General features: G+C 42.1%; 1 protein-coding gene across 1 annotated transcript; it reads right to left on the bottom strand.

The window, feature by feature from the left end:
- On the bottom strand, positions 1-24,535 carry SRD5A2 (steroid 5 alpha-reductase 2). Its single transcript, XM_041404413.1, has 5 exons — positions 24,245-24,535; positions 3,585-3,748; positions 1,715-1,816; positions 646-796; positions 1-108 (listed from the first exon to the last, which is right to left on the bottom strand). Exons 1-5 carry the CDS (start codon positions 24,526-24,528, stop codon positions 42-44), a joined length of 768 nt encoding a protein of 255 aa, XP_041260347.1. The 5' UTR covers positions 24,529-24,535; the 3' UTR covers positions 1-41.

Below are 24,535 nucleotides of genomic sequence, written 5' to 3'. Positions count from 1 at the left end.
AAATCCTATAAAAACAAAACAAAGAGTCCATATTTCAATCATTAAAAAACAAAAGGAATCAAGGCTTTCCTTGATTTGGGATAGTCCGTAAATGTCTTGAGATAGTACCTGAAAGAAAATAAGCAAGACAGTGAACCTGCATACATAGAGGGAAACTGCACAGTTTCAATACAGATCAGCTGAGGAACCTTAAAACTGCTCCAAGCTGCCTTTCTTTGTTACCTCGGTGTGTAACTCTGCAAAAGAGCAGCTCCAAAACTATTTACACCCAGTTATTTCATTAACTGATAATACTGCTAAGGTTCTAACAGGCCTAAAGTAGAAAATTTCGGGATTCAGAGCATATCTATTCCAAAGGACTGCAGAGGTTGCAAGGGAAACCTTTAGGAAAGGCTCAGGTTTATGAGGCTCAGTAAAGAGAGGCTTCAGCAGGGTGGAAGCAGTGATGCAGCTCAGGTCACATCCCATGACTGTCAGGCTGGGGGCACAGCTGATTGCCTGCCTTACGCAAATAAGCCAATACACCTCCTGTACATGGCTTTAGATTTCAGTTTTATCCCAAATCCTGGCTCTGGTCCTCCCTGGCATTTTGCAAACTGCATTCCAAGGGGAAGTAGCAGCATATGGCAAGGAACAGTTTGATACCTGTGATGGTGATAAGCACGTGGACCAATGCAGCAAAGAGTGAAAAAGGCAAAGGCGAAGGCGGGTAGGGACCAGGTTGCAATGGCAAAACCAAACCATTCCACAATTTCTCCAAAGTAGTTGGCTCCAGAAACGTAGGTGAACAGTCCTCCTGCAGCAACAGACAAAATATTTAATTTTTACAGTCGTCTCCTGCACATGGAAGGTTCTTTCGCATAAAGCCAGCAGCAGAATATGTACCCTTTCTTATTCAGCCCATAGCAGCAACCTAAATGCACTTCCCTGAAGCCAGTGGAGCCATGCCAAAGGGGGATCTTGCTTGAAATTCTTGTATAAAAACAAGAATCAAGGGGGATTCTGACTCAGAAGTTTCCAGCACTTTCACAATAATTTCATTTGGAAAATAAGAAAGACTATTATTAGATTTAAATTATAATAATTACCATTACTCAGTTCTTTTTATGCCCCAAAAATATTTTGCAACTTCACTACCTATGGGGAATGCCAAATCTGGATCTCAGTTTTTCACAGCATTTACAAGAGGCCGGTAAATACTGGAGGTGAAAAACTCTGGGAGAGACATATCACCGTCCATAACAAGCCAGGAGAAGGAGTCAATATCAAGCCCAAGAAATTCTTGGATTCCTATCCATGTTGCTCTACAGAGCTAGACATTTCCTGGAAAGGCAGTTCAATACCTTGGTGTTATTATTTTCCCCTAAAGTTTACACTTTGAATCCACCTTTTGCACAGAAAGAAGTCCACTACTAGTTATTTCTGGGCATGGAGAAGACTATTTCCTTCTTTGCAGCTGCCTTTTGCAAAGCTAAAATCCTCTTCCTGTGTCCACTTCAATCTTCTGTGTTTTCCAGATACTCTTGCTGCTTTCCTTGGAGTGTCTGCAGCCAGCTCACACCAGTCCCTGCAGCTTGGGGGGGGGCACCTGAATCAAATACCTGTGCAGGACCAGCTTCTCTGCCATTATTGTCACTCTCCTGTGAATTCAGTCAGAAAACATTATTTCTTCTGCTGCCCTACTTCCTTCAAGGAAGAGGGGATAGGAATATACCTTGAGGAATCTTGTAAGTGACTTCCCCGGGTTTCCTCAGTTGGCGCAGCAGGAGATCACTGTGAATGTTGATTCCCATTCCCAGCAGAAATAAGAGGAGGCCTAAGAAACCAACAAGAAATGGATTAGAAAGGCAGCTCTGTCTAGATATCCCTGCTCAAGCTCATGGGTGAGGTTTGTCTTTGCAGCAGACAGATAGGGGTCATAATGTTAGGTGGGTGGATTCTTTTTCAAGTCAAAAGATGCTGCCAAGAAGGCTACTGAACAGGAGAAGGTGACTGGTGACACCAGAGCACTTTCAGCTGAACATCCAGGTGACCACAGTCCCCATTTATTGAATACTCATGGTGGGACACAAAGTACCCCATGGCCACCACAGCTGATGACAGCCAGCCACAGCTGTGCACATTACTGCAGAGTAAGCACTGAGCTGTAGACAAGTACCAAACCCCTCATTTTACTGCTGAGGAAAAGGGAGCACAGAGACACAGAGTTATGCAGTACAGCACTGGAACTGGGAAAGGAACCTACATCTCATCACCTCTCAGTTCACTGCCAGTGAGGCTGCCTGGACAGAGCTTTGGCTGTGGATGGAAAGCAGGTGCTTGCTGAAGGATGCTGACATTATCTGGCCACAGTCATCCATTGACCAGATTCCATTTAACTGAAAAACCAGAGGCATTTGATGGAGAAAGTCTGCAGGTGACATGCCCTTCACTTTGTGACATGTTGGACACTGAGAAAACCAGATCTGACAATGATGGGAAAGCAAGAAAAGAAATAGTGTGTGCACTACAATGTATAGATAAAAGACTAAATGCTGATAAAACTTCAACATTTCCAGTAGCAACAGAAAGTTGGCAACAGTCTGTAGCAGAAGAATATACTGTTTGTTTTTTCCTTAGTATTTCAAGTACTGCTAATGCTGATTTTCTTTTTTCTTTTTTCTTTTTTTTTAGCATTAAATATGTATTTTATTTATCATGAAAATGAAGTTATATGGTGTTTTCTTTGTTGGATATGTGAGGTCTTACTAAACAATGTCCAGAATTTTTAGTAGGTGGTGCTGTCTGAAAAGACTGGATTTGCATCCATGGTCTGAAACGGTACAGAGTACCTTGGTTAGTTTGTACTTGTCATATCCAAAATGTTTCCTCAGACCTCCATGTTAATCCTCATTTCTGTGTTTACTTTTAAAACCACTCTCTATGCAGTACCAAATCTGTAATGCCATCTAACTACTCCTGTTCAGTTATTCTTTGAGAGATTTTACAGGGTGAAATGTAGCTAGGCTATTAAGTTATGGAATATAAAGGAATCGTATTAACATACAACCAGACTGTGCGTGATCTCTAATCTTCCCCCGTGCCTTACATGAGAAAAAAGAGCTTTTTGTCCCTAAAGCCTCATTCGTGCTGGGGTTTTGCCCTGCTTTTCTCTCTCACTCAGAATAGCTGCATGGAGTGCAAAGCTCCCTGGCAGGGAAGAGAAAGCCACAGCTTGCGCTTGCACACAGCTGCTGCTGGGTGCACACTTCTGGCTGAGCAAGGGCACACCCCCGTGCACCTGTGCCAGAGACTGCATCTCCATGGCCCATAGCAGCAGGAGGCTCTGGAGTGGTGTCAGTAAAACAAGGCTTGTGATTTGAGGCTAACACATAACATGATATACCTTCAAAGGTGGCTGCCTAGGAGGAAAAAAAAAAAGTTACTGCACATTTACTTGTTTTATCTGGGCCAGCAAGCAGGTCTTATGCTGATTTCCATCACAACAGATTTGACTCACATATTCACTGAAGATTAGGACATAATTCAAAATGCTTACAAATTGCTTGGAGATTAGATCTTGGGAATCCTGCAGCTGTAATTACCTGATGTAAATCTGATGTCGGTGCACCAATCGTTTGGGTATTCAGCGCAGTAAATCAGGTAGTACCCCTGGAGGAAGCCATTATAGATACAGAATAACATGCCAAAGAAAAGCAATTGCAGTGGGAAAGGTCTGCCTCTAGTGAAGAAAGGGTAAATAAATGTCCTAAGGTAGATAAGAAAAAAAAGTCAGCACATTGCTCATGATAACATTGTATTTGCAATTTCTCTGCTGTAGGGAAAAAAACTTGAACAAAGCACAAAGTAGAAAATAGGTCAATAAAGACAAAAAAATTGAAAATAACAGCAACAATATAAAGATCAGCAATTTATTTGGAACATGAAATCCTACAGACACACGTCTTTTTCTGGTCCTTCAGGACTGCACCCAATGTGGGAAGTTAGAAAGCTCATCCAGATTCACTGATGCTTTGAGAACGTCTCTGTACCTTTCTCTACGCTTGTTGGTGAAAATGAGGAATTCGTGCCCACAAACTGCATTTTCATTTCCAGACTTGATTTAATGCTCCAGTGGGCCAAGCAAGAATTGGTTGCTGCGGAGGGACATGGGAACATGATGTTCAGACATCACGGATGTTTGTGGAGGGCAGCACCAACTGCAATACTGATTCTCCAAACAAGGATTACTATGCCACAAGCATCGAGCATCGGGAGGAGCTTTGTTATGGAGAAGACATTTCTGATCCCTGAGGGCTTTAACCCATGGTGGCAGATGGGCTTGAAGGCAGTGCTGAGACCCCTCTGGCTCTCTCAGCCCCTGCAGTATACAGCCCAAGAGGAAATCTCCAGTCCCAGCCTCTCCCACTTCACTCAGAAGGAGACCCCCATGCATCTCGAACGCACAACAGCTCTGTCCTGCTCTGCTTGGACACTTCAGTGTAGGGGCAGAGCACTGGTTTTCCCTGCCTGGGGAGCTGCTTTACCTCCAGTCCCTGCCTCCCCTCCATGCTTTCAAGATTTTGTTTAAAATAAAAGAGCTACAGCCATAAGTTTAATATGCTAGACACCGAGATTTCCATGCAGCTACAGCACATAGGGCTTTCTTAGACAACACCTGTGCTCACAGTTGCATTAACATCTGTGTGAGCAAATAATTGGTGCTTGTAGAGTTTTAGTTTTTATATATGTTTGCTTCAGGTGGGAGTATCCCCCTTGACCCTTCGGGCAATCCATATCATCCCTGGGAGAGTGAAACAAAGAAGTTATATTCATTTTTAGTAAGTATTTTCTTACCTGGCAAATTAAGTTCTGTAAGTGGAAAAATCTACACTCTGAATTTTTTTCTTTTGCCCTCTTGAGCTTTGGATGGTGCTCATCATACCAGTATATAAGCATTACTGATAAGTAATTCACATCCCATGTTGCAAGTGTCAACTTAAGCAAGCTGAGGCATAAAATCTCATAATATTATAAATCTAGATTAACTCATACTGTGTCTGGAAGTGAGTAAGCAGAGTACAAGCAGCAGCATGCTAATGTATTCACTGCTTTCCAAAGCAAGGCAGACTTCTAGCAATTAAGGCAGCTGTGATGCAGAAGTGTTAAATATTTTTAAAGAAAGAAAAACGTAAGAGGTATGGAAAATATTCTTCAGATAGTGGTATCACATTTATCATATTTATTACAGAATAGGAAGGAATGCTCTTTTGAGTAATGTTACCAATAATTACTGGCTATGCCCTTTGGGAATGTGATGCTGGAGTTATGAGTAAGCAAGGCCAGCTTTAGCATTCTGATCTGCTGTTGAAGTCATATTGACAAATTCAACCTGAACAGTTACGAGAGAAAGTGTGAAAATTGCAAATGCAGGCTTGAAGACAGCAAATTGTATAGAAGAGGGAATTATGCAAACCACACAAAATTATTTAGGAGGTGAATTTATCCAGCAGATTCAAGTAGGACAGGCACTGCTTTATCCTTTGCCAAAACCAGTCAGGTTTAAGAGCATCTGAGTTTTTACAGCTGATGCAAACAGGAGTTTCTCAGGTTCCAGAAAAACTGATTTTTTCCGTGCTGCTTCCTGTTGCTGCTATTGCTGTAAAGGTTATAGGCCCTTGAAAGGTGACTTATCCTGCAGTAACGGGAGGCCACAAACCTCTCTGCCAGGGAGTGCATGCAGGACAGAAAGAATCTGCATGGAAAATGAAAGTACAATGGCAGGGGAGCCAGGAGGCACCAGCTTTGTTTAGTTGTTGAGGCAGTAAAATCCTGGCATCACTGTAATCCTGCCTCATAGCAGTTTGGACAATCCAAGTCAGGATTTCATCCAAGAATCTTTGTTGTGGAACAAATTCTCCAAGGAAATCTCTGTGGGTCTGTTAAACCAGAGGCCAGATTCAATTCTCTGTATGAGATTGTACTACATGGCTAGTTGAGGGTGCACAAACTATTCCTGATGAGATTTGGAAAAGCAACAGAGATAAAGCAGGGACATTAAATAGTTTTAAATATTCCATGGAAGATTCTGCAGCTCTGCTGGAACTATTTTGCAGTGTGAAAACCAAAAGGGGCCTGAAGACCACCATTTTAGAATAACAGAACAAATCTGGCCTTTTGGTTTTAGTCCAATGACAAATTTGACCTTTTACTTTTGGTGTAGTATTGATGACTAATTCATTACTCCTTTATTATCTTTACCAGCCAAAGGCACTACATCTGACTAAACCATTGCCAACAGCTTCTTTTTAAATGAATGAATAATGTATTATTCATTTTCTTCCCCATCACGTATTTTCCAAAAGAACAGGTTTTGAAGAGAAAATCATTTGACATTGCATCAGATTTCATCTTAGAGGTATTAGTCCACCTTCTTGAAAACTCTGGAGACTCTCACCTAAACCCAGGGAAAGTATAGGTTTGCTCTTCTTTCCACAGAAGGTGGAAATCTTTTCACAGATGCGGTCCTAGATGCAGTATTTCAGACAGTAGCAGCTCATTTATCACTCTGGAAGCTCAAGGTGTTTCACACCTGTGACAACTGGGTCAGGGGTGCCAAGAATGGAGGACACATGGTTCCCTCCAGGCCTGTGGACCACCAGCCTTGTACTGTGCCTCTGGGCAGAGAGAGCCATGGATGGACCTCCTCCTTCTGGGTCTAACCAGGATGAACAAAGGACTAGGAAGCAGAAAGATTGCAAGGTGGGCAGGGCTGATGTGGTGCCTTTCACCTTGAAAGCAGCCACTGGCCATAACCCAGCTTTGTCCTACTCATACTGGGCATGTCTGAATGCTCTGGCCCATGCCCTGTGACCCTGGCCAGCTTCCTGAAGAGAGCTATGGACTTCTCCTGACCAGGAATGCTCTGAGTCCTTGCAGGGATTTTCTGGGTGGCAGGGCCTGCCATGAATGGCTGGTGAGGATGAACCAAAGTGCCAAACAGTGCCTGAGAACCACTTCCCATGGTCTGGGAAGTGCTCTGGCTCCTTGCTTGTCCCACCCAGGTGTACAAAAAGTGTGGAGAGCTGGTGGCTCAGGTCAGGGCAGGCAGCCAAGCCCTCCCATGAGGGTGATGCCCTCAGGGAGCTCCCAGCTCGTGTGTACACTGAGCTGACCCTGGAAAACACAGACAGGAGGGTGTTGTGCAGCTGCTGCAGGGCTCATGCAGTAGATGAGACACCCTGCTCCATCGAGGGCCCATTTTGCAACCCCCTTTCAAGCTCCCTGAAAACTCCTTGCTGAGGTGCTGTCTGCAGTTCTCACCACTCTACTGGTACCTTCTCAAACAAAGACCTCTCTAAGTAGAGGACAGTTCCTGCTGCCCCTCCTTCCTCATGGGGTTGTTTTCATTTTCTTATTTGTACAAATACCTGTATCTCAGGTGATAAGAAAAACCTTGTGATTTGTGTTACACTAACCACAGACCAGTCAGACATGAAAGGATTGGCCTGCTATCAAACCATGGAATTACTTTCCCTCTTTTTTGTGCACAGATTGACAAGATTGGTGTCTAAACCTGGGGAGATTACACAGAGCAGTTCTCTTTGCACCGACCATTAACACCATAGGTTGTCACTGGAATCACCTTACTAGGGAGCTGCTGGCACCCTTAGCATACCTGACCACTTGGACAAAGGCTAAAGTTGTTCACAAACATGATGGACTTCTATTTGGGGTGGTTGTGATGCTTACACAAAGCCTCTAATTATTCTGGAGACTTATGGATGCCAAATTAGATGTCCAAAGACATATGCTGCTGATTAGTCTGCACATACTTTCTGAGCCCCATTCTGTAGGTTATTTGTAGGTTAAATGCACTCTGAGGTAATTTTAAACTTTTACTGGTTTTGAGTTTTGTTACACACAACTCAAATATGTCATTGGATATTTATAGGAGAAATCTGTCAAGTCCACACCAGGACACAATTTGGCACCTAACTTTCCTGTGGCCAATTAAAAATTTTCAGTTATCCCAGACTGGGGTAAAACAAATATGATGGGTAAATGTTCAGTTCCAAGCAGCAGGCTAATTTGCTATCAGTTTAAATGGAAAGTAAAAGAAAATACTCCAAAATACTTTCAAAAGTGAAATTAAGCATTTTAACCCTTCTTCATCATGATATCTACAGATGCCTCAGCATCACAATGCAGGTAGAAACTCCTCACCTGTCATATTCCTCTCTTCAAACATCCTACCCTGAGATGCTTTACCCTTCCCTTCCCCACTTACTCTGCAACAGACTGAGAACATCATCAGCCAGGAATATTTAGAAGAAAAGTAGGTTGTTAGCAGCTACTTGTACTGTGCAGGGTGGGCCATGTCCCTTTTGTTAGGGTCTGCATAGTGAGACATACTCTGTCACAGACTCGGGAACAAAATCTGGGTGCACGCAGGGGACACACCAGCAATGCCAGCAGGCAGGAACCATGCACTGCCCATCCAGCCTCTGGCAATACCCTCTGCAGGTGCAGGACAGACAGCACACCTCATCTCCTGCAGTACTGCAGCTGTGTCTCATCTCCTGGTGTAAGGAAGCTGTAAATCCAGGAGCTGAGCTCTTTTTCTGGAGTTGATGCCCAGCCAGAGCTGCCTGAGGAGCCCACCAGTGCAAGGTGTGGGCTGTGAGTGCCACTGGGTGATCCCAGCTGCAGGGCACATCTCCTGACTGGGACAGGAATGTTCCTCATCCCTGCATCACTGGACAATGTGAAACCGTCAGGTAACTGTAATCACTTCCTGGACTGTGGCCCAGTTTGGAAGCTCATCTTAAATCATTGAACAGAGTCAGTGAGGGGAGCAAGAAAATTACCTTTTTATTTTAATCATGCAGATTTATCTATCTAGTGATGACAAAAACAAAGTTGGAATGAGCTCTCTTTTCCAAGTCAGCAGTATTTTTCCATATGCAATACCTTACTTCCATGTTCCTCCAAAGATCTTTGGACAAATTTGGGTGGCTATAATTTAAGGAATAAGAAAGACAGATATATGATTTAAAATATTATAATTCAATTGTATAAAACAATTCTAAACCTGCCATATCAGGTTAATTTCTGAGGAGTCTATCTGAAAAAAATTGGGTCAATCTACTATCCTTGGGATATTTGTGGTTCATTTCCAAGATAAATTCAACCTGAAGCCTGTTATTGTAGGGACAGTCTTTCTTTGTGGTCTCTTAGTGTCAGGTCCAGGGCTGATGAAGACTCTGCTCTGGCAGGAGCAGACTCATCTTTCTTGGCCAAGAGGTAGAGGCACACATCTGATCAAGGGATGGGAGAAGGACTGAGCAAACTGTGCCTGAGACACATGGCACCATAATTGGGTTTCAAGGAGTTCTTGAGAAGCAAGGCAGTGGGAAAGAGAAAGTCTGGGCAGCACTGATTTAGTGCAAAGACATCAGAAATGCAGTAGCATTCAGTGGGAAAATTAGAAGAGACTTGTAAGTGACTGCCATACTGAACCATGGGGGCTGCTGAACTTATACTGAAGACTAATAAGAATAAACTTATTTCAGAAGAGAAATAACACACAACACTAGAAAATAATTTATTGGGAGAGCTGAATAGCTGTGACCAACAGTTGTCCTGATACTGAAAGGAAATTAGGTTGAATGCAATGAGATTTCTATCAACTATAATACAGAAAAAACACTGAAGTAAAGAGCTGGGTAGGACTGGGAGAGGGAGGATAATCAGAAATTACAGACAAAGGCAGATGCTTTAATAATGGGAAGACAAAGATTTGGAATTAATATTAATTCTTATATTTCAGGGGATAGATTATATTCCATTGAAGAGAGGCAGAAGGTAGCAGCTGCTGAGGACAACTGACCACCATTTACTGCATTTTGTTTTGAATGATCTGCCAAGACAGAGTGCTGACTGTGAAGGAACCTCTGCTCTAATCCAGCATGATACCTTCAGGGTTTCATAATGTCTCATGACTCATCCAACATTTTCTACAAACTGAACATCTCAAAGATGATAAACTCCTTAGAACAGATTAGCAGTTGCTTAACACCAGCATTTTTGAGTAAAGCTCCAGAGTGGTACTTGCTGTGCCAGGAAGGCTGACACCATGGATGACAGCACTTGCAGTACAGTCAAAGGAACCAGCAACTGCACTTGACTTGTGGCCACAGAGCTAAAAAGAGATTTCAGGTTGAAACCTTGGTGACAGGTCAGAAAAGCATAGTTTCTTACAGCTGCCTTTGAATCAAGGGGGGTTATAGGAAAAAATATTTTCAAAAGTATGTGTATCTGATGGGAAAGGCTAAAAAATGGTGCTTCTATATCACTGTCAATCATTGAAGGAAAAAAAAAACCACGATGCATTTAACCTTGGATAAATTTAAGGAATCTGAGCTATGTAATACTCAGTTCCAACATTATAAACACCTGAACTAGTCATTGTGACCAGCTAGAACTAGTCAGTAATGCCTCATTGATTGATATAAATTGTTAGTATGCTGTCCATTTAGCAAAGTAAGGAGGATAAATACAGTTTATAGGTAAAGCTTAGTCCTCTTCACATTGCATACAGATATTATTAGATGTGCTATTTTAATGAAATATAAGTGCTTGCAAAACAAATTAGGGAAAAGGAAAGGAATAAGAACTTTAAAAGGGTATTTGGTTTTAATTAGTAGAAAATAATTGTGTAGGCTTGACTCCAAGGCAAAAAGTTTTCCTCTTCTAAATTCACTGCAACAGTGCCCAGGTTTCAAAAGTGTTTTGCAATTTTGTTTATAATTTGCTTCATTACTCCTCTTGGTTTTCTTCCATTATTTCTGAAAATGTCACTAGAAAATCTGGTGTCTCCCAGTGACTACCAGCATCCAGACAGAACCAACAAAGGAGAATTCTTCTGGTAAAAAGCCATTTGATCATGAAAAGCATTGTACTGGTTTTGCAGATATAGGATCAAAACACTGTAGTTCAGTTATTATGCATTTTCTAAAGGGACACCAAGAACAGAACTGCTGGGTTTGGTGCACTATCAAGCTGTCTCTGCAAGTCACAATCCATCAGCAAATCACACTCAGTATACATTTACACCAGCATATTTATTTCTTAAATGTTTCTAATTTGGTATAAACACCAAATAGGTTTGAAATATTCTTAATTTTAAATATTATTTTATTTTCATTTGCTATTACCCAGCCACTTATGTTTTTCATTTTTGTTTGTATTGTGGAAAGAAGATCAGAATGAGAGCTGAACTAAATAAAGGGAAGAATGGATTGACTGCCCTTAAGCAAAGGCAACTGAAACAAGAGCCAGATGAACCAGATATTAATATCTTTCTCACCATTCCTTCCCAAATTTGGCATATTCATCAGAAAGATGGGGGCTTTTTTTTTAAATGTGCTTTTGTCTTTCATAGCCAAAGAAGGTGAAGTGGAGCTAATAGAGCAAAGGGAATATGTCCCCTGTACAGATAGATCCCTGCTGAAATCAGTACCATCCGGCCAAAGAAGGTGAAGTGGAGCTAATAGAGCAAAGGGAATACGTCCCCTGTACAGATCCCTGCTGAAATCAGTACCATCCCCTACAAACTCACAGTTTGTCCTCAGACACCACACAGCCAGGTCAGGGGAGTGCAGAATGTGAGGCCTGATTGACTGCTTGTCTGGGCAGTAATACCTGTTAGAGCCTCTTGGACTCAGAGTCCTGTGTATCTCTAACAGCAGGGGACGGGGCTCATTTCCATGCATGACTTAGGTAACACTATTTTCATGAAGCAGGTTTGTTGAGTGAAGGAATTGACATAAATTGGATATATCATAAGAGAGGGATGGTAGGAGCAGACAATGTCCTGTGTCTTGTCCTTAGTTTTTTTACACTGTCTCACATGTCAACCTTATAAATAACTTGGAGTTCCCTCGTTTAGAGGATGTCAAGTGGCTATAAACTGATTAAAAAATTATATCAAGGAATAGTTCACAATTGTTTGCTGTCAGACTAGAAAGATCTTTTGAGGGAGGCTCTGCAAAAGACTCTTCTGGTACCACTCAGGTTTTTCATTAATATTGTGCCTCTGGGGGAAAAAAATATTTGCAATGTTTGTGGCTGACATGGCTTTGAGAGATGCTGAGCACACCAAGAATGAAGACCAGAATTTAGAATAGTCTTGAAATACTTGTCTGATAATTTTAAAACAGTTGATTTAATTCAATAAAGACAATGGCAAAATACTGCACTTAACTAAGACCAAATGTAAAAGACAAGCTGAAAAATGGGCTGGATAGGAGAGGGCATGCTGGTAGAAGGCAAGCTGGGCATGAGCAAATGAGTCAGGCTATTTTGAAAAAGGCAAATGTTAAAATGTGTTGTTGGAGATACCTGAGGTAATCTTTCCCCTTTGCATGGAGCTAGGAGGAGCTTAAATCATACTCTGTCCAGCTGTCTATAAAAGACAAAGTGGAAGCAGCCAAAAGACAAACAGTTGTGGTCTAGGAAGTGTGATGTGGGGAAAGACTGAAGGACTCAGGGCTCTTTAAAATAACTAAGAGAAAACCAGTCATAACATCTGCATCATAACCATCTGCAACTGTATAAAAAGCTCCTGCCAAGAAGAAAGGAGTCAAGCATTCTCCTCGTCTACTGGGAGCACAGTAAGAAGCAACAGGCCTGAACAGGTGTATAGAAAGTGCAGCTTAGATATTAGGGAAAGACAGTGAGGCATTGGAACATTACTAGATTCCTAGTAATCTCAATAAGCAGCAATTGTCAAGGACAGACTAGACAAATGCCCATCAGGAATGAGAAGAAAATTTGAGGCCTGTATGTGGCCAGGAACTGCCTGGGAATGGGAACATAATGCTATTTTAGTCAGAGAGAGGCTCTGATGGACTCAGCACCAGGCCAGCTATCACAGTTGAAACCCTAATTAAACTTGGTCCAGATTTGTACTTTCATGGGGATTAGAGGACAGGATGACTTGTATGGGGATTAAAGTTCAACTTGACTAGATGGATTGTGGTGATGACAAATGTGCAGATCTCACAGTGCTTCATGATTACCTCTACTGCTTGAGAGTATCTAAAGGGCAACAGTACTTAGAGGTTATGAGAATATTTGTTGTTTTATCTAAGCAATAGTGTGTCAAAGCCTTAGCCAGCCAAAGGTATCTCCCTCTTTTCTTCTTCAGAAATAATCACTTGATATTTATGAAAACAGATCACTTTGTTCCTATTGCTAAACTGTGGGAGTCTGCCAAAAGTGCGAAATACATGCCACAGTTACTTAATCAGACACTATGCTGTGCACTTCAAAAAGTTCCCCACTCCACTGGAGCAGAGTTCTAAGAGTTCACAGAGGTTGAGATCGTGAGCAGAATGGAAGGATGTGTCTACATAAAAACTGGCACAAAATCCAAGGATGCACAGATCTGTGCTCTTATGACTGCACTTATCAGATCAAGTGTCATTATTTTCCATAAATTGCCCCTGTGGGCCTGAGAAATGACCAAAGGAAGACAATCAATTGGTAATCTATCCTTATTCAACATTAAATCTTGGTCAGATTATATTCAGCCAACATACTGAACCTCTATGACCTCATGGCACTCATGGCAGTACATACACATAGAGAGGAACAAAATTTGAAGTGGCCAGGTCAGATCCTGAGTTTATGCTTACATTAAAATAATCAGAGGACTTAGAAACCTTTTATTTTTTCCCCCTAAAGAAAAACTCCCATGGGCTGATTCTGAGTCACAATCGTCTGTTTCCTGGCAAAATATGTCAAAAGATTTCCTGACACTGAAAGCTGCTGAGTGAATCACTCAGCATAATGTCAGCATCATCTCTTGATACCTGGATATTGCCCTCCTCACATCATGACCTTTTTTTCCCATTTCTTCTCACTCCTGCCCCACTACTGCCCTAGCTGTTCTTGACAACTCTCCTACTTGTCCCTTCCTGTGCTCTTTCAGCTGACATTTCTGTCTCTTCCCACCTTGTAGCCCTGACTGTAAACCTCACAGTGGTTTTTATTTCTCTGCTTTCAAGATAGGTTGTATTTTTCCTAATCCATGTTGCCAGAACTCCAGCTAGGAGACTAGTTCTTCTCTGTTGATAATCCCAGCAGCCAGAAAAGCCTTGCTCTGTCCCTACAGTGCCAGTTTAGAGCGTACTTGGCTGGATTGCAGGCTCACATTCTGTGGTCTTGCTTGTAGCCTCAGCTGAACCAGAGGAACAGACTCTAAAAATGTTAGCTGACGACCTTTATGTGTTTGAACAGATACAAATGCACTTCTCAGACAACTCCGCCAAGTTTAAATTGCTTTCCCTAGGAAGAGTCAGAGACACGTCTCACTTTAGCAACCTTAATCTGGGCCAAGTTTTAAAATGTGAATGCTTTAATGATTCTTTTTTTTTTTTTTAAAGGTTCTAAAGAGAAGCAAACAGGCAAAAAACCCTTCAGTGGTGTAATGCAAGTACTTTTCTTCCTCTCTGCCATTTCTCAACATTTCTTCCTCTCCTGTTCTCAGGAGCAGCAGAAGTTTAATAGAGGTCCATGCACTGTCCTACCCAGGTGTGTGACAGGAGTCACTGGAAGGTTTGCTTAGGACCACACTTAGGACTGGAGGTATTTGCACGTGCATCTCTAGCAGGAGACCATGCTAACATGACTATACTTCTTTGGGTAGCCCAGCTAACTTACTCAGAGCTCTCTGTAGCCTTCCTGCCCACCCTGAATGATGGCATGGCTACCTAGATCAAGGAGCCTTGCCTTTGTAGGAAAGTCACCCAGCCCACCTTCACCAGTGTGCCAAAGAGCTGCAGGTCATTACCCTGCCTCTGGACCTGCTTCAGCAAAGTCCTGCCTGGGAACTGATCTGTTCCTTAGCATGTCCCCTAGGCAAACCCTCTTTCTCTAGCAGACGGCGCATCTCTTTGAAGACAACCTTGGTAAGGTGACATTTTCCAGAGCCATTTCTGGGAGGCAGTCTCCCAGCATGGCAGATGCTGGATTAAGTTGGTGAACTCTAGCACTGTTGTAACCAAAATGGTATTTTATACCTGGCCAAAGCTGGCTGTGGGTGTTGCTACTCCACTACATGTTTTTAAAGGGTAGTTAGGAAGGAGGAGGTCAAACCCAGCTTCCTTCAAACAGGACCTTTTTTCATTGTTGTTGAAGGTCACATTTGGATACACCTTCCTAGGAATGGTGAAACTTTCTGCCCATCCTTAGGTATTAATACTGTAGTAACTGGTGCTTCAAAAGTTCACAGCTAGGTAGAATTAGCTGGTTCTTAAAATAAATATGGACTTGTAGAAAAATTTACAGTTTTTTCTTCTTATGAGTTGCCTTTTCCCATTTTCCTACATAGAATATTTAACTAATATTTTAATTGTGGTTTTTTGGGTTTGGTTTGTTTCTTGGTAGGGTTGGTTTTTTTCTTTTTTTTTTTTTTTTTTTTTTTTGGTTTGGGTTTTTTTTTTTTTGGTTTGGTTTTTTTTTTGATAACAAAATAATCCCATTGCTATTGTTCTAAAAATGAGATGTTGCAAAAATAATTAGAATGTCAGCTGAGTGGTCAGCAAAGAGTAACACAGCTCTTACATTTAAATAGGGTATATGTACATGAATTTAATTATTTTACCAAGTTCATTAAGGATCACCCTACTGATCAATTCATCTGCCACATTTAAATCAATTTCTGGACAGAGAAGAACACTTGTGAGACGCATAAATTAAGAATTGTCTCTTAATTTAAGTTTGAAAGTATTTCTTTATCATAACTCTTCTTGACCAAAATTAATTTTGAAGGAGATACCAAGAATATGACTTATACCAAGGGAAATGTGCAATGTCTGGGATGGACACTGATTTATAATCATACTACTAGGAGGTTATTTCACTATTTTATTTTTCTTAATGGAGCTCCATAAAACTGGCAAATTCCTTAATTATACAAGCTTTTGAGTACACAAAGGGGCTATTTAAGTGTATCCTTTTGTCAAACAATATTTATTGGCTTAATATGAAAGTCCTACTTCCTCCTTAATGGCTGCCTCTACTATGATAAGAAATAAAAAAAATCAGATTTGTGGATCTTGAAGGAGTACAATCCATCACAAATTTCCCACTAGGCATATGGAATGGACCTTAACACTTTTTTTTTGGCTTTTATTTCCCACTTAAAAGAGTAGCCCAAGTAAGGGAATACTGCAGACATGTCACGATTAAAACAAATAATTTTCTTCTTTGGTAAAAACATTACTATTTTCAAGTAAACACATTTACAGAAACTCCTGTGTATAATTTAATATTTTTTTCTGCCTCTGTCTTAGTACAACCCTTTATAACTCTGCTTTTCTGATATCAGCACCAGGAATGTGGTGATGCAAATCCAGATCTTTACCAGATCCTTGCCAGTCTTACCAAAGCCCAGTGGGGTTTGGAGCTCAGAATGTTATCATCCTAAAGGATTTAAGCTCACAGGATAGCAAGTGCTTTAAGTTCCTGGGGGGTGGGCTCAAACCTCACACAGGGGAGATCAGAGCAACCTTCCCATGCCGTGGTGATGTCCTGGTGGCTGGGACTCAGGGGTCTGCCCTGGGACTGCAGTTTGGACAGTTCACTGCAGAGCAGCTGGACTGACACCCACCAAGTCATTTTGTAATTAACAGCAACAGTGAGGTCTCAGAGGAGGCATGAATACCCCTTAGTGCATTTAAAGCTGCCTGGTAATAACAAAGCAGCAAAAGTGAATTAGCATCTGATACAGAGGTACTCCTAAGAGGCATGTTGTCTTGAAAAGAAGTGAAGAAAGATAAACTCTTAAGTTATCTCTGCAGAAAATCTTCCAGACCAAGAGACAAATGGAAAAATTGCATGGGTACAATTTGGGCTGGGCAAAAACAATAGGTTTCTGTAATGTTAGCCCACTTTCCACTGGGAAAGGAGTGTATCGATAGGATTATTTGTGCTAATTGTTAGGAAGGCAATCAGATAGTATTCTATTTTGAGAGCAGATTTAGGAAGGTATTTCATAATGCTAGAGAAGACTGCAAGGAAGCAAACTCCACACCACTACTAGGTACATGAGCATTTTACAATTCTGAGGCAAAGAGATGCTTTTCTTGCCTATTAATACATTAATCTGAGGAACCTGGATAAAAATAGCAATGAATCCAGTATTTTCACTGAAGAGAAGAAATGATATATTAGCACTACTGTAATGCACTGAGATGCCTGGGGAGCAAGGAATACAGAGAAGGGGCACAGCAAATGGTCAGCCTCTGTTAGGGATATTGCTGACAGATCTAGAATTACTGCCAAGGCCAAACAGCAGGAGAGAGGATGCAAATGTGCTACTGCGTAGCTGGTGAAGGCCAAAAGGAATCTGGTCAGGGTCTATTCCAAAGCATCAAGGTGAAGGAAAAGAGAACAGGATTTGTTACTTGTCAAATACCCACAGATTTTGTATTGGGAGATTAATTATAGAGGTTATAAGAGGCCAACAATAGAAATGTCTTTAGTTATTGACACTTAATAATGGTAACTTTCTAAGACCAAAAGATAAAATAACTATTTCTGTGGGGGAAAAAATAATCTCTGGATTGGATCTATTTGACCTAGTGGTTATTATCTGGTCTGGTTATATTCACCACTTAAATATATAAATATTGTTCAAACTTAATCTAATTTCTGTTTGTCCACTTCATGTTTCAAAAAACATAACTAAAGCTCTGTATGAACTAATACAGAATACATCTAAAAATTATGAGCATATTAATTTATAAACAACTTACTCATTTGGAGCCTCCATCCTTCAGCATTTCTCTGGAGGCTTGAGCTGCTTTTCTTACTGATCACAAGTAGGTATTCCTACTTGAAAAAAGGGCCAGTCCAGGTGTGTCCAGGTAAACACAGCACCTGCCTGACCAACCAGGCAGCACAGGCAGGCACTGTATTCTGCAGAGCAGGGGAGAGCACGAGCCTTTTTCTTTCTTCCCCCCAGCTTAGTTCCAGAGAGAGGGAAACTGGCCAAAAGAAGTGTTAAAAACTTATGTGAGGATGTAGTTTTCAAATGCTCCTCACTTCTCATTCTCTTGCCACAAAATTCGGCGTTCCCTGATCTCTTTAGAAATATGTCAATTTGTAGAAAACCAGCTACAGACACACCAAATGGGTCACCTCCAAACAGAGGAGTCTGGGGATCCAGCTGCTTCTCAAAGAGCAGCCTTACTTACTGTCTCTCAGATTCACTCCAGTAATGAAAACAGCATTGTTTTTCATTTATTTGGTTTGTTAATATATTAACTGAATAAAATGGAAAACAAAGATTTTGTTTGATTGAAAACAAATTTGCAAGAGAAGAAAATAAACAAGTAAATGTAATTCTAGATGGTCTTTGAAACTGAAATGCCTCTTTAAATTGCTAGTGCCGCAGATATTAAGGGCAGCACAGAAGGGGCAAATACAGCACCCTGTCGTTTACACCTCTGTCTTCAGGATTATCTTCACAAATCAGTGTGACAAGGCCTTCCCTGCTGCTATTGTGCACGGTGGCATCTCCTCTGCTCCCTCACCACCCCGTCTTCCTCACTGGCAAGAGAAATGCAGCATGAAGATTTATGTGGGACTGGATTGCAAAGGTTTCCTCTCATTGCCGCAGGTTGTGTTTCCCACCTTTGGTTTTGAAGCTGGACTGTAAAATGGAAGGGCAGCAAATGGGTTTCTCCTCGTCACCTGAGGGCTTCTGCTGGCATTCCCAGCACGGCCCCTCCAGCAGGAAAGGCTGTATTACAAACTGCATTTCAAAGTAAAATACTTGTAAGTCATTTATCACAAGAAGTGTTCCTGTACTTACATCTTACACCACTCATCATTTTCAGCTCATGACCAGCTTTCCGCAGAGATTGCATATACAGATGGCAGACTTGGCAGTCATTTCTTTTCTCACTTCTTCCTTTTCTCTACCTTCCCACCCCAGCACTTTTGGAGGCCCCTGCAACCACAGAACCTACCCTGTGAAAGTGAAGATGCTATGATCTTACCGGAAACAGACGTGAAAACCCAGATTTCGAATTTTTTTTCCATATTCCAAATAATTCCGGTTTTAAGAATGTTATCTTTAGCACCAGAGAGCATCTGAACTTGACGAAATTCACACCATGCTGTGCTGATGAAGCGCTCGTTGGGACACAAAGAGCTGGCTAACTCGGGAGAGCAGCCAAAGAGGCCGGGGCTGGGATTCCTCCCTTCCTTGTGCTCCCCTCAGCAGCAGCAGCAGCAGCAGCAGCAGCAGCAGCAGCAGCAGCAGCAGCAGCAGCAGCAGCAGCAGCAGCAGCAGCAGCAGCAGGCTGCCTCCATCCCTTCCTGAAAGCCACAAAGAGAGAGGCTGCTGCCTAGCGGCGGCAGGCAAAGGCGAGAGCGTTCTGCTCTCACGGCTCACCACGGGCCGCTGGACAAGGCAGGATGGAGGGGAGGACTCCCGGCTCCATCCCCTCCCTCCTGAATCCTCTCGGACAGAAAGTCTCTGCTCTGGGCAGCACCAGGGAGGGCTGGCTCTCTGGCCAGCAGTCAGCACGCAGGTGACGGTCTCCTTTCTCTGCCCGCAGTGGGCTGGATGGGGCACAGCCCTGCCAGAACTGGCTCGCAGGACTCCTGCAGGCCAGCAGAGAGGTCCTCTAAAGTCCTTGTCAGTGAGGCATCACCAGCATTAATCCAGCTTTCAGAGCAGTATTAGGGTGGTCCCTTCAACACTCCAGCATATTCCTCAAGAGCCCGACAATAAATACAAAATTACTACTAATTAAGCTGGCCCATGGCACAAATTCTAGACAAGCAGTGAATATGAATGTGAGCAGGACAGCATTTCTAAGCAGTGTGCTTAGAAAAAGCACATATTAAAAAGTTATTTAAAAATGAAGGAAATACAGTGATATAAAAGAAAACCACTGCTAAGGAGCAATAGATTGTAACCTTGGTTACAATCTGGGTCACACCAGCTCCAGAGTGTTCTAAGTAGCCTGGAAACATAGGATGCCCCTCTATGATTCCAAACAGAAAAGAGCTCTCCCAGTCTGTAAACATCAGAGTAGGATGGCAGAACAGGAATCTCTAGGCATGCTACTAAGACTCTGGCACTGTATCATACATCACACACTGATGTCTTCATTTTAAAATGGATATAGAAAAAAAAGGAGAGGGGAAAAAAGCCACAGAAATTATCTGAGGACTGAGAGGAGAAAAAAGTCTTGCATTGAGGGTCTGCTGTGGTTCAGTGGTATTATAAATCTACATTACGATACCTCAGTACAAATAAAAAAATTTATTGTAGCTATTTGACAACATGTCCAAAAGCAGGACAAGTTAATTATGGTGGCTTAAACCTGTTCCTAAATTTATGAAAAGGTAATTTTATCCTGACCAACCTCATGTCGGATGAAGTATCATGTGTCTGCACTACTCTAACTCTGTGTCAGATCAGGTAATGTTTGTTCCCCTACATCTGGCATAAATCCACAACAAACCCATAAATTCAGCATAAATACAACATCATGTGTGGTAATTAATGCACCAGAAATATGATCATGTGCTCCTATATTATCTGGATCAAACTGATGCTCACAGAGGTCTTGACAGCTCTGTAACAAGTAAATTAAAACATGATCCAGTGCCATGTAAGTGATATCGTGGTAAGAGAATACTGAAGGACACTAAGGAGTGCTTTAAATTAGCACAGGGTGCATAGAAGGAGCAAGGCCCACTGGGAGAAAAATCAAGACCATTCAAATCTAAGCAAGACATTTTAAACATGTTTAAGTAAGGGTAAAAGAATTTAGAAGATAACTGGATTTTTCCATTTAAAAAATGGCGTATTTTTCATTGTCAGGGGTCTTCAGACCAAGACTTGAAGTTACTCTGAAATATGTGCTTCAGTCTCAAAGGAGCTACTGGGGCAACACAGCTGGCTAGAACATAAGGGAAGGCAGAACAGCTAAGCACAGCAGTCTTTTGGAAGTCTGTGTTTCTCCATTATGGACTGCAATGTCCTTCTGAGCATACCTCTGATGAAAACTTCCCTTCCTCATGTATGTTTGCTATAGTAGATGAGACAAGATTAGGAATTACAAAAGCTCCCCTGTGGAGAGAAAGAAGTCACTAAATTATGCAACAATATGCAAAGAAAATGTTTGATACAAACACAGAGGAATGCTTAAGTACACATACCAGATGATCAGTAGTAAAACTAGAAGTGGATTAACAAAATACCTTTATGATTAAGAGTGGAACACCTTTATTCATTTCAATATTTTAAAGTCAGAAAATGAAGTAGGCTACACCCATTAGGTAAATGCAATTTTATTATTGATTGATTTAACATTTTACTTATTATCCTTGCAGTCAAGTTTCATCACAGAAGTACTTAAAACTGATGTTAGATTATTCCAAGTAAAGATAATAAAATTAAAACCAAAACAAAACAAAACCCGAAAAGTCAAACTAGGTCCTGACTGTTATGTCAGATTACTGAACCTCTTTTCAAACACTGTATGGCAATGGAACATTCTAATGCAGTGCCACCATTACCCCTTGGTAATATGATTTATTCAGCATCATTTTATAGTCAAACAGCCGTAATATGCAAGTGCACATAATATGTAAGTGCACTCTTTCCACTCCTTTTTCAGTTCTGCAATAAGACAGCTTTCCCACCTGCATTGTCACCAGGAAGTGGTGGCACTCAGCATGGAACAGGGAAGCCTAAATTCCCATGAGGTACTCCCTAGAAAATCCAGGAGCTGCAGATGGGCTTAGACTGGAGCTGATTCTGGGTGGCAAAACCTGTGAATGCCCAAAGGTGAGGGATGTCTCCTCCATCACTGTTGTCTTCCTCCAAGGACTGAGTAAATCCCATTCTTTTAGTTAAAGGCTTAATTCAGATTACAGTTATTGTGCCACTTACTGATTGCTAAGAATTTGACCCAACCTTCAGAGGGTCCAAGGACTAAAAAAGTCTAGGTAGCTAAAAAGTCTTGAGAAGAAGAAAGCTGCAGAAATTCTGTTCAACTGTAAGATAAAGGCTAAAAAATTCTGTGTAACAATAAATTATCCTACCTGCTAGAAATTGTAGATAACAAATAGCTGATTGTTAAAACTTTCACGTCATCAAGAAGGCTCTAATCATAAACATATCCATGTGGCCATAGGTAATTCTACCAAGGATCCCTCAAATAACCTGCCTGTCCTACAGTATTGTCAGGCAAAACCCAGAAAAATCCATATTTTGTGGTTTTGCTGTTCTTTTACATATAAGCAGAGTATTAATATTTAAAACAACATTTCAAATATTAATTGATTGAGCAGAATGTCAGAATGGCTTGTGTGAGAAGGGGCTGCAGCCTGTGAGAATAATATTGGAGTAACATGCTGCATTAGAAAGAAAAGTTTTATACAGACTTCGTTAAGTGAGGGCTTTTACTTTTACAAGAGAAGAAGGATATTCCAGCGACAGATGAGAAGATCCCCGAACTGTCAGGGAAAGAAAATGTGTGAACACACAGTGCTTTTGCCTAAGTCTAGCAGTAAATTTGGAAAAGAAGCCACAGAGTCAATAGATGTGTGCATAGTGGTAGGGTAATATTTCTTTCAGTTCTTTAGTGGTGTTCATTGATAGCTGTGTTTCTCAAACAATCAGAAATTCTTGATAATAAAATGCATTAAACTACATTCTGTATAACTACATATAATCAATACATCTAGCTTTCTGGAAGCCAAATATGTTATGGGTGTGTCCTAGAGCTGACTCCTGCATCAAAGACAATGGGAGTGATAACAAATACATGTCTAAAATAGTGTTAGCAACGTAAACCATTCTCTGTTTGAAATTTCTCCAGAACAGGATTTCTCTTGAGTTTCTACCCCTAAACTATTTGTAGAGATACTGCAACTGAATTTTCAATGTATTGATTTTGGTTGAGTAGCAAATAATTATTTCTGATCAAATATTACAATAATGTTTTCTATTTCTATGAAACAAGCAAAACAAAACAAAACAAAAAAGCAGATATAGGAATGGTAGTGGAAAAAGGCAAATCAAGTCAAGGTTTTGCCTCAGAATTTACATTGCTCTTTACTACATAATGGCATAACATTTTCACACGCACTTGCCACTTGTGAATAAAAGCCATTTTTTTCCATAAACAGATAACCACAATTCAACTTTCTCGTGAAAGAACTCCACAGAAAATGGAAGTGGAGCAGAAGATGGATTCTGGTGATATTTTCCACAACCAAGTCCCACTGTCTGCAGAACTGGGTGACAGTTGTAGTAACTCTTCAAAGTTATCACCAACACTGGATAGAAACTCTACTATTAATTGAGCTCCTGATCAGTAAATACAGAATTAATTAGAGTTACAGCATTCGTTGACTCTGACAACACTAGGTTTCTAAAAAGAAAAAATATTTAAAAAAAAAAACAAACCAACACAAATTTGTACTTCGGTGTAAATACAGAATTAATTAGAGTTACAGCATTCTTTGACTCTGACAACACTAGGTTTCTAAAAAGAAAAAATATTTTAAAAAAACCAAACCAACACAAATTTGTACTTCGGCAGCGGAGCGGGGATGAGGAATTGAGCATAAAGAACGAACTCAGGTGCCGTGGCTCTGGCCGTGCTGGCCCCGCGCTGCGGGCAGCGCCGTGCGCTCCCGGCGCTCCCTGGATTTGCTCTCGCCCACCTCGCGCGCATTCCCACGGCTGCGTTCCGCGGCCGCCGCTGCTCCCGGCGCCGCACATGCGGCGCTTCTCCTGCCCGCAACACGCGCTTCCTATGTACCTTTACATAATATTTGGATGAGTTTTATCCAAACCTTTGCTTCAACTTAGCGAAACCTTCTTTTTTTCTTTTTTCTTTTCTTTCTTTTCTTTTTTTTTTTTTCCCTCCCCCTAAGACAACAATTCAAAGCATCCATCCTCTCCCCTGCTTCAAGCATCCCCTACTCCTTCCCCCGGCGGCTGGGCTGGGGCAGAGATGCCCACCCGGCCGGTCCCTACGCTTCGAGCGGAGTCCGGGGCGCGGATGTCCAGGCGGACTGGGGCGGGAGCGATGCTGCGGCCAGGACCTGCTCCGGCCGCACCGCCCGCCCGGCTCCGGCTGCCCCCGTTCCCGCAGCTTCCCTTGGTTTGCTTTCCCGAGGCGAGGCGGCAGGGAGCCGTGCCCGGCGGCGGTACCTGTAGAAGTAGTGCCAGCAGAAGAGGCAGCAGAGGAGGCGGCAGCCGAGCGGCTCCAGGCGGGGCGGGCTGCGCAGCGCCAGCAGCAGCGCGGGCACCAGGAAGGAGGGCAGCTCCTGCAGGAACCAGGCGCAGCGCGCCGGCAGCCGGCCCCGCGGCCGGCACAGCCGCTCCTCGTGCTTCCCGTAGCGGGACGGCACCCGCAGGTGCAGCGAGAGCTGCAGCAGCGCCAGGGCGCCCAGCAGCGAGCTCAGCGCCAGCACCAGCCCGGGGAAGCACTGCATGCTCGGG

This window comes from Onychostruthus taczanowskii, unplaced genomic scaffold (genome assembly GCF_017590055.1).
Source record: "Onychostruthus taczanowskii isolate IOZ18803 unplaced genomic scaffold, ASM1759005v1 scaffold21, whole genome shotgun sequence".
Classification (NCBI taxonomy): domain Eukaryota; kingdom Metazoa; phylum Chordata; class Aves; order Passeriformes; family Passeridae; genus Onychostruthus; species Onychostruthus taczanowskii.
The sequence above is the reverse complement of the archived record's forward strand: the minus strand, read 5'-3'. Positions and strand labels throughout refer to the sequence as shown.

Coding starts and splice junctions, on each gene's coding strand:
- SRD5A2 (XM_041404413.1), bottom strand. CDS start 24,528: ATGCAGTGCTTCCCCGGGCTGGTGCTGGCGCTGAGCTCGCTGCTGGGC. Junction 3,749..24,244: donor TGCTGGCACTACTTCTACAG/GTACCGCCGCCG, acceptor TATCTACCTTAG/GACATTTATTTACCCTTTCT. Junction 797..1,714: donor CACTTACAAGATTCCTCAAG/GTATATTCCTAT, acceptor CTGTTGCTGCAG/GAGGACTGTTCACCTACGTT.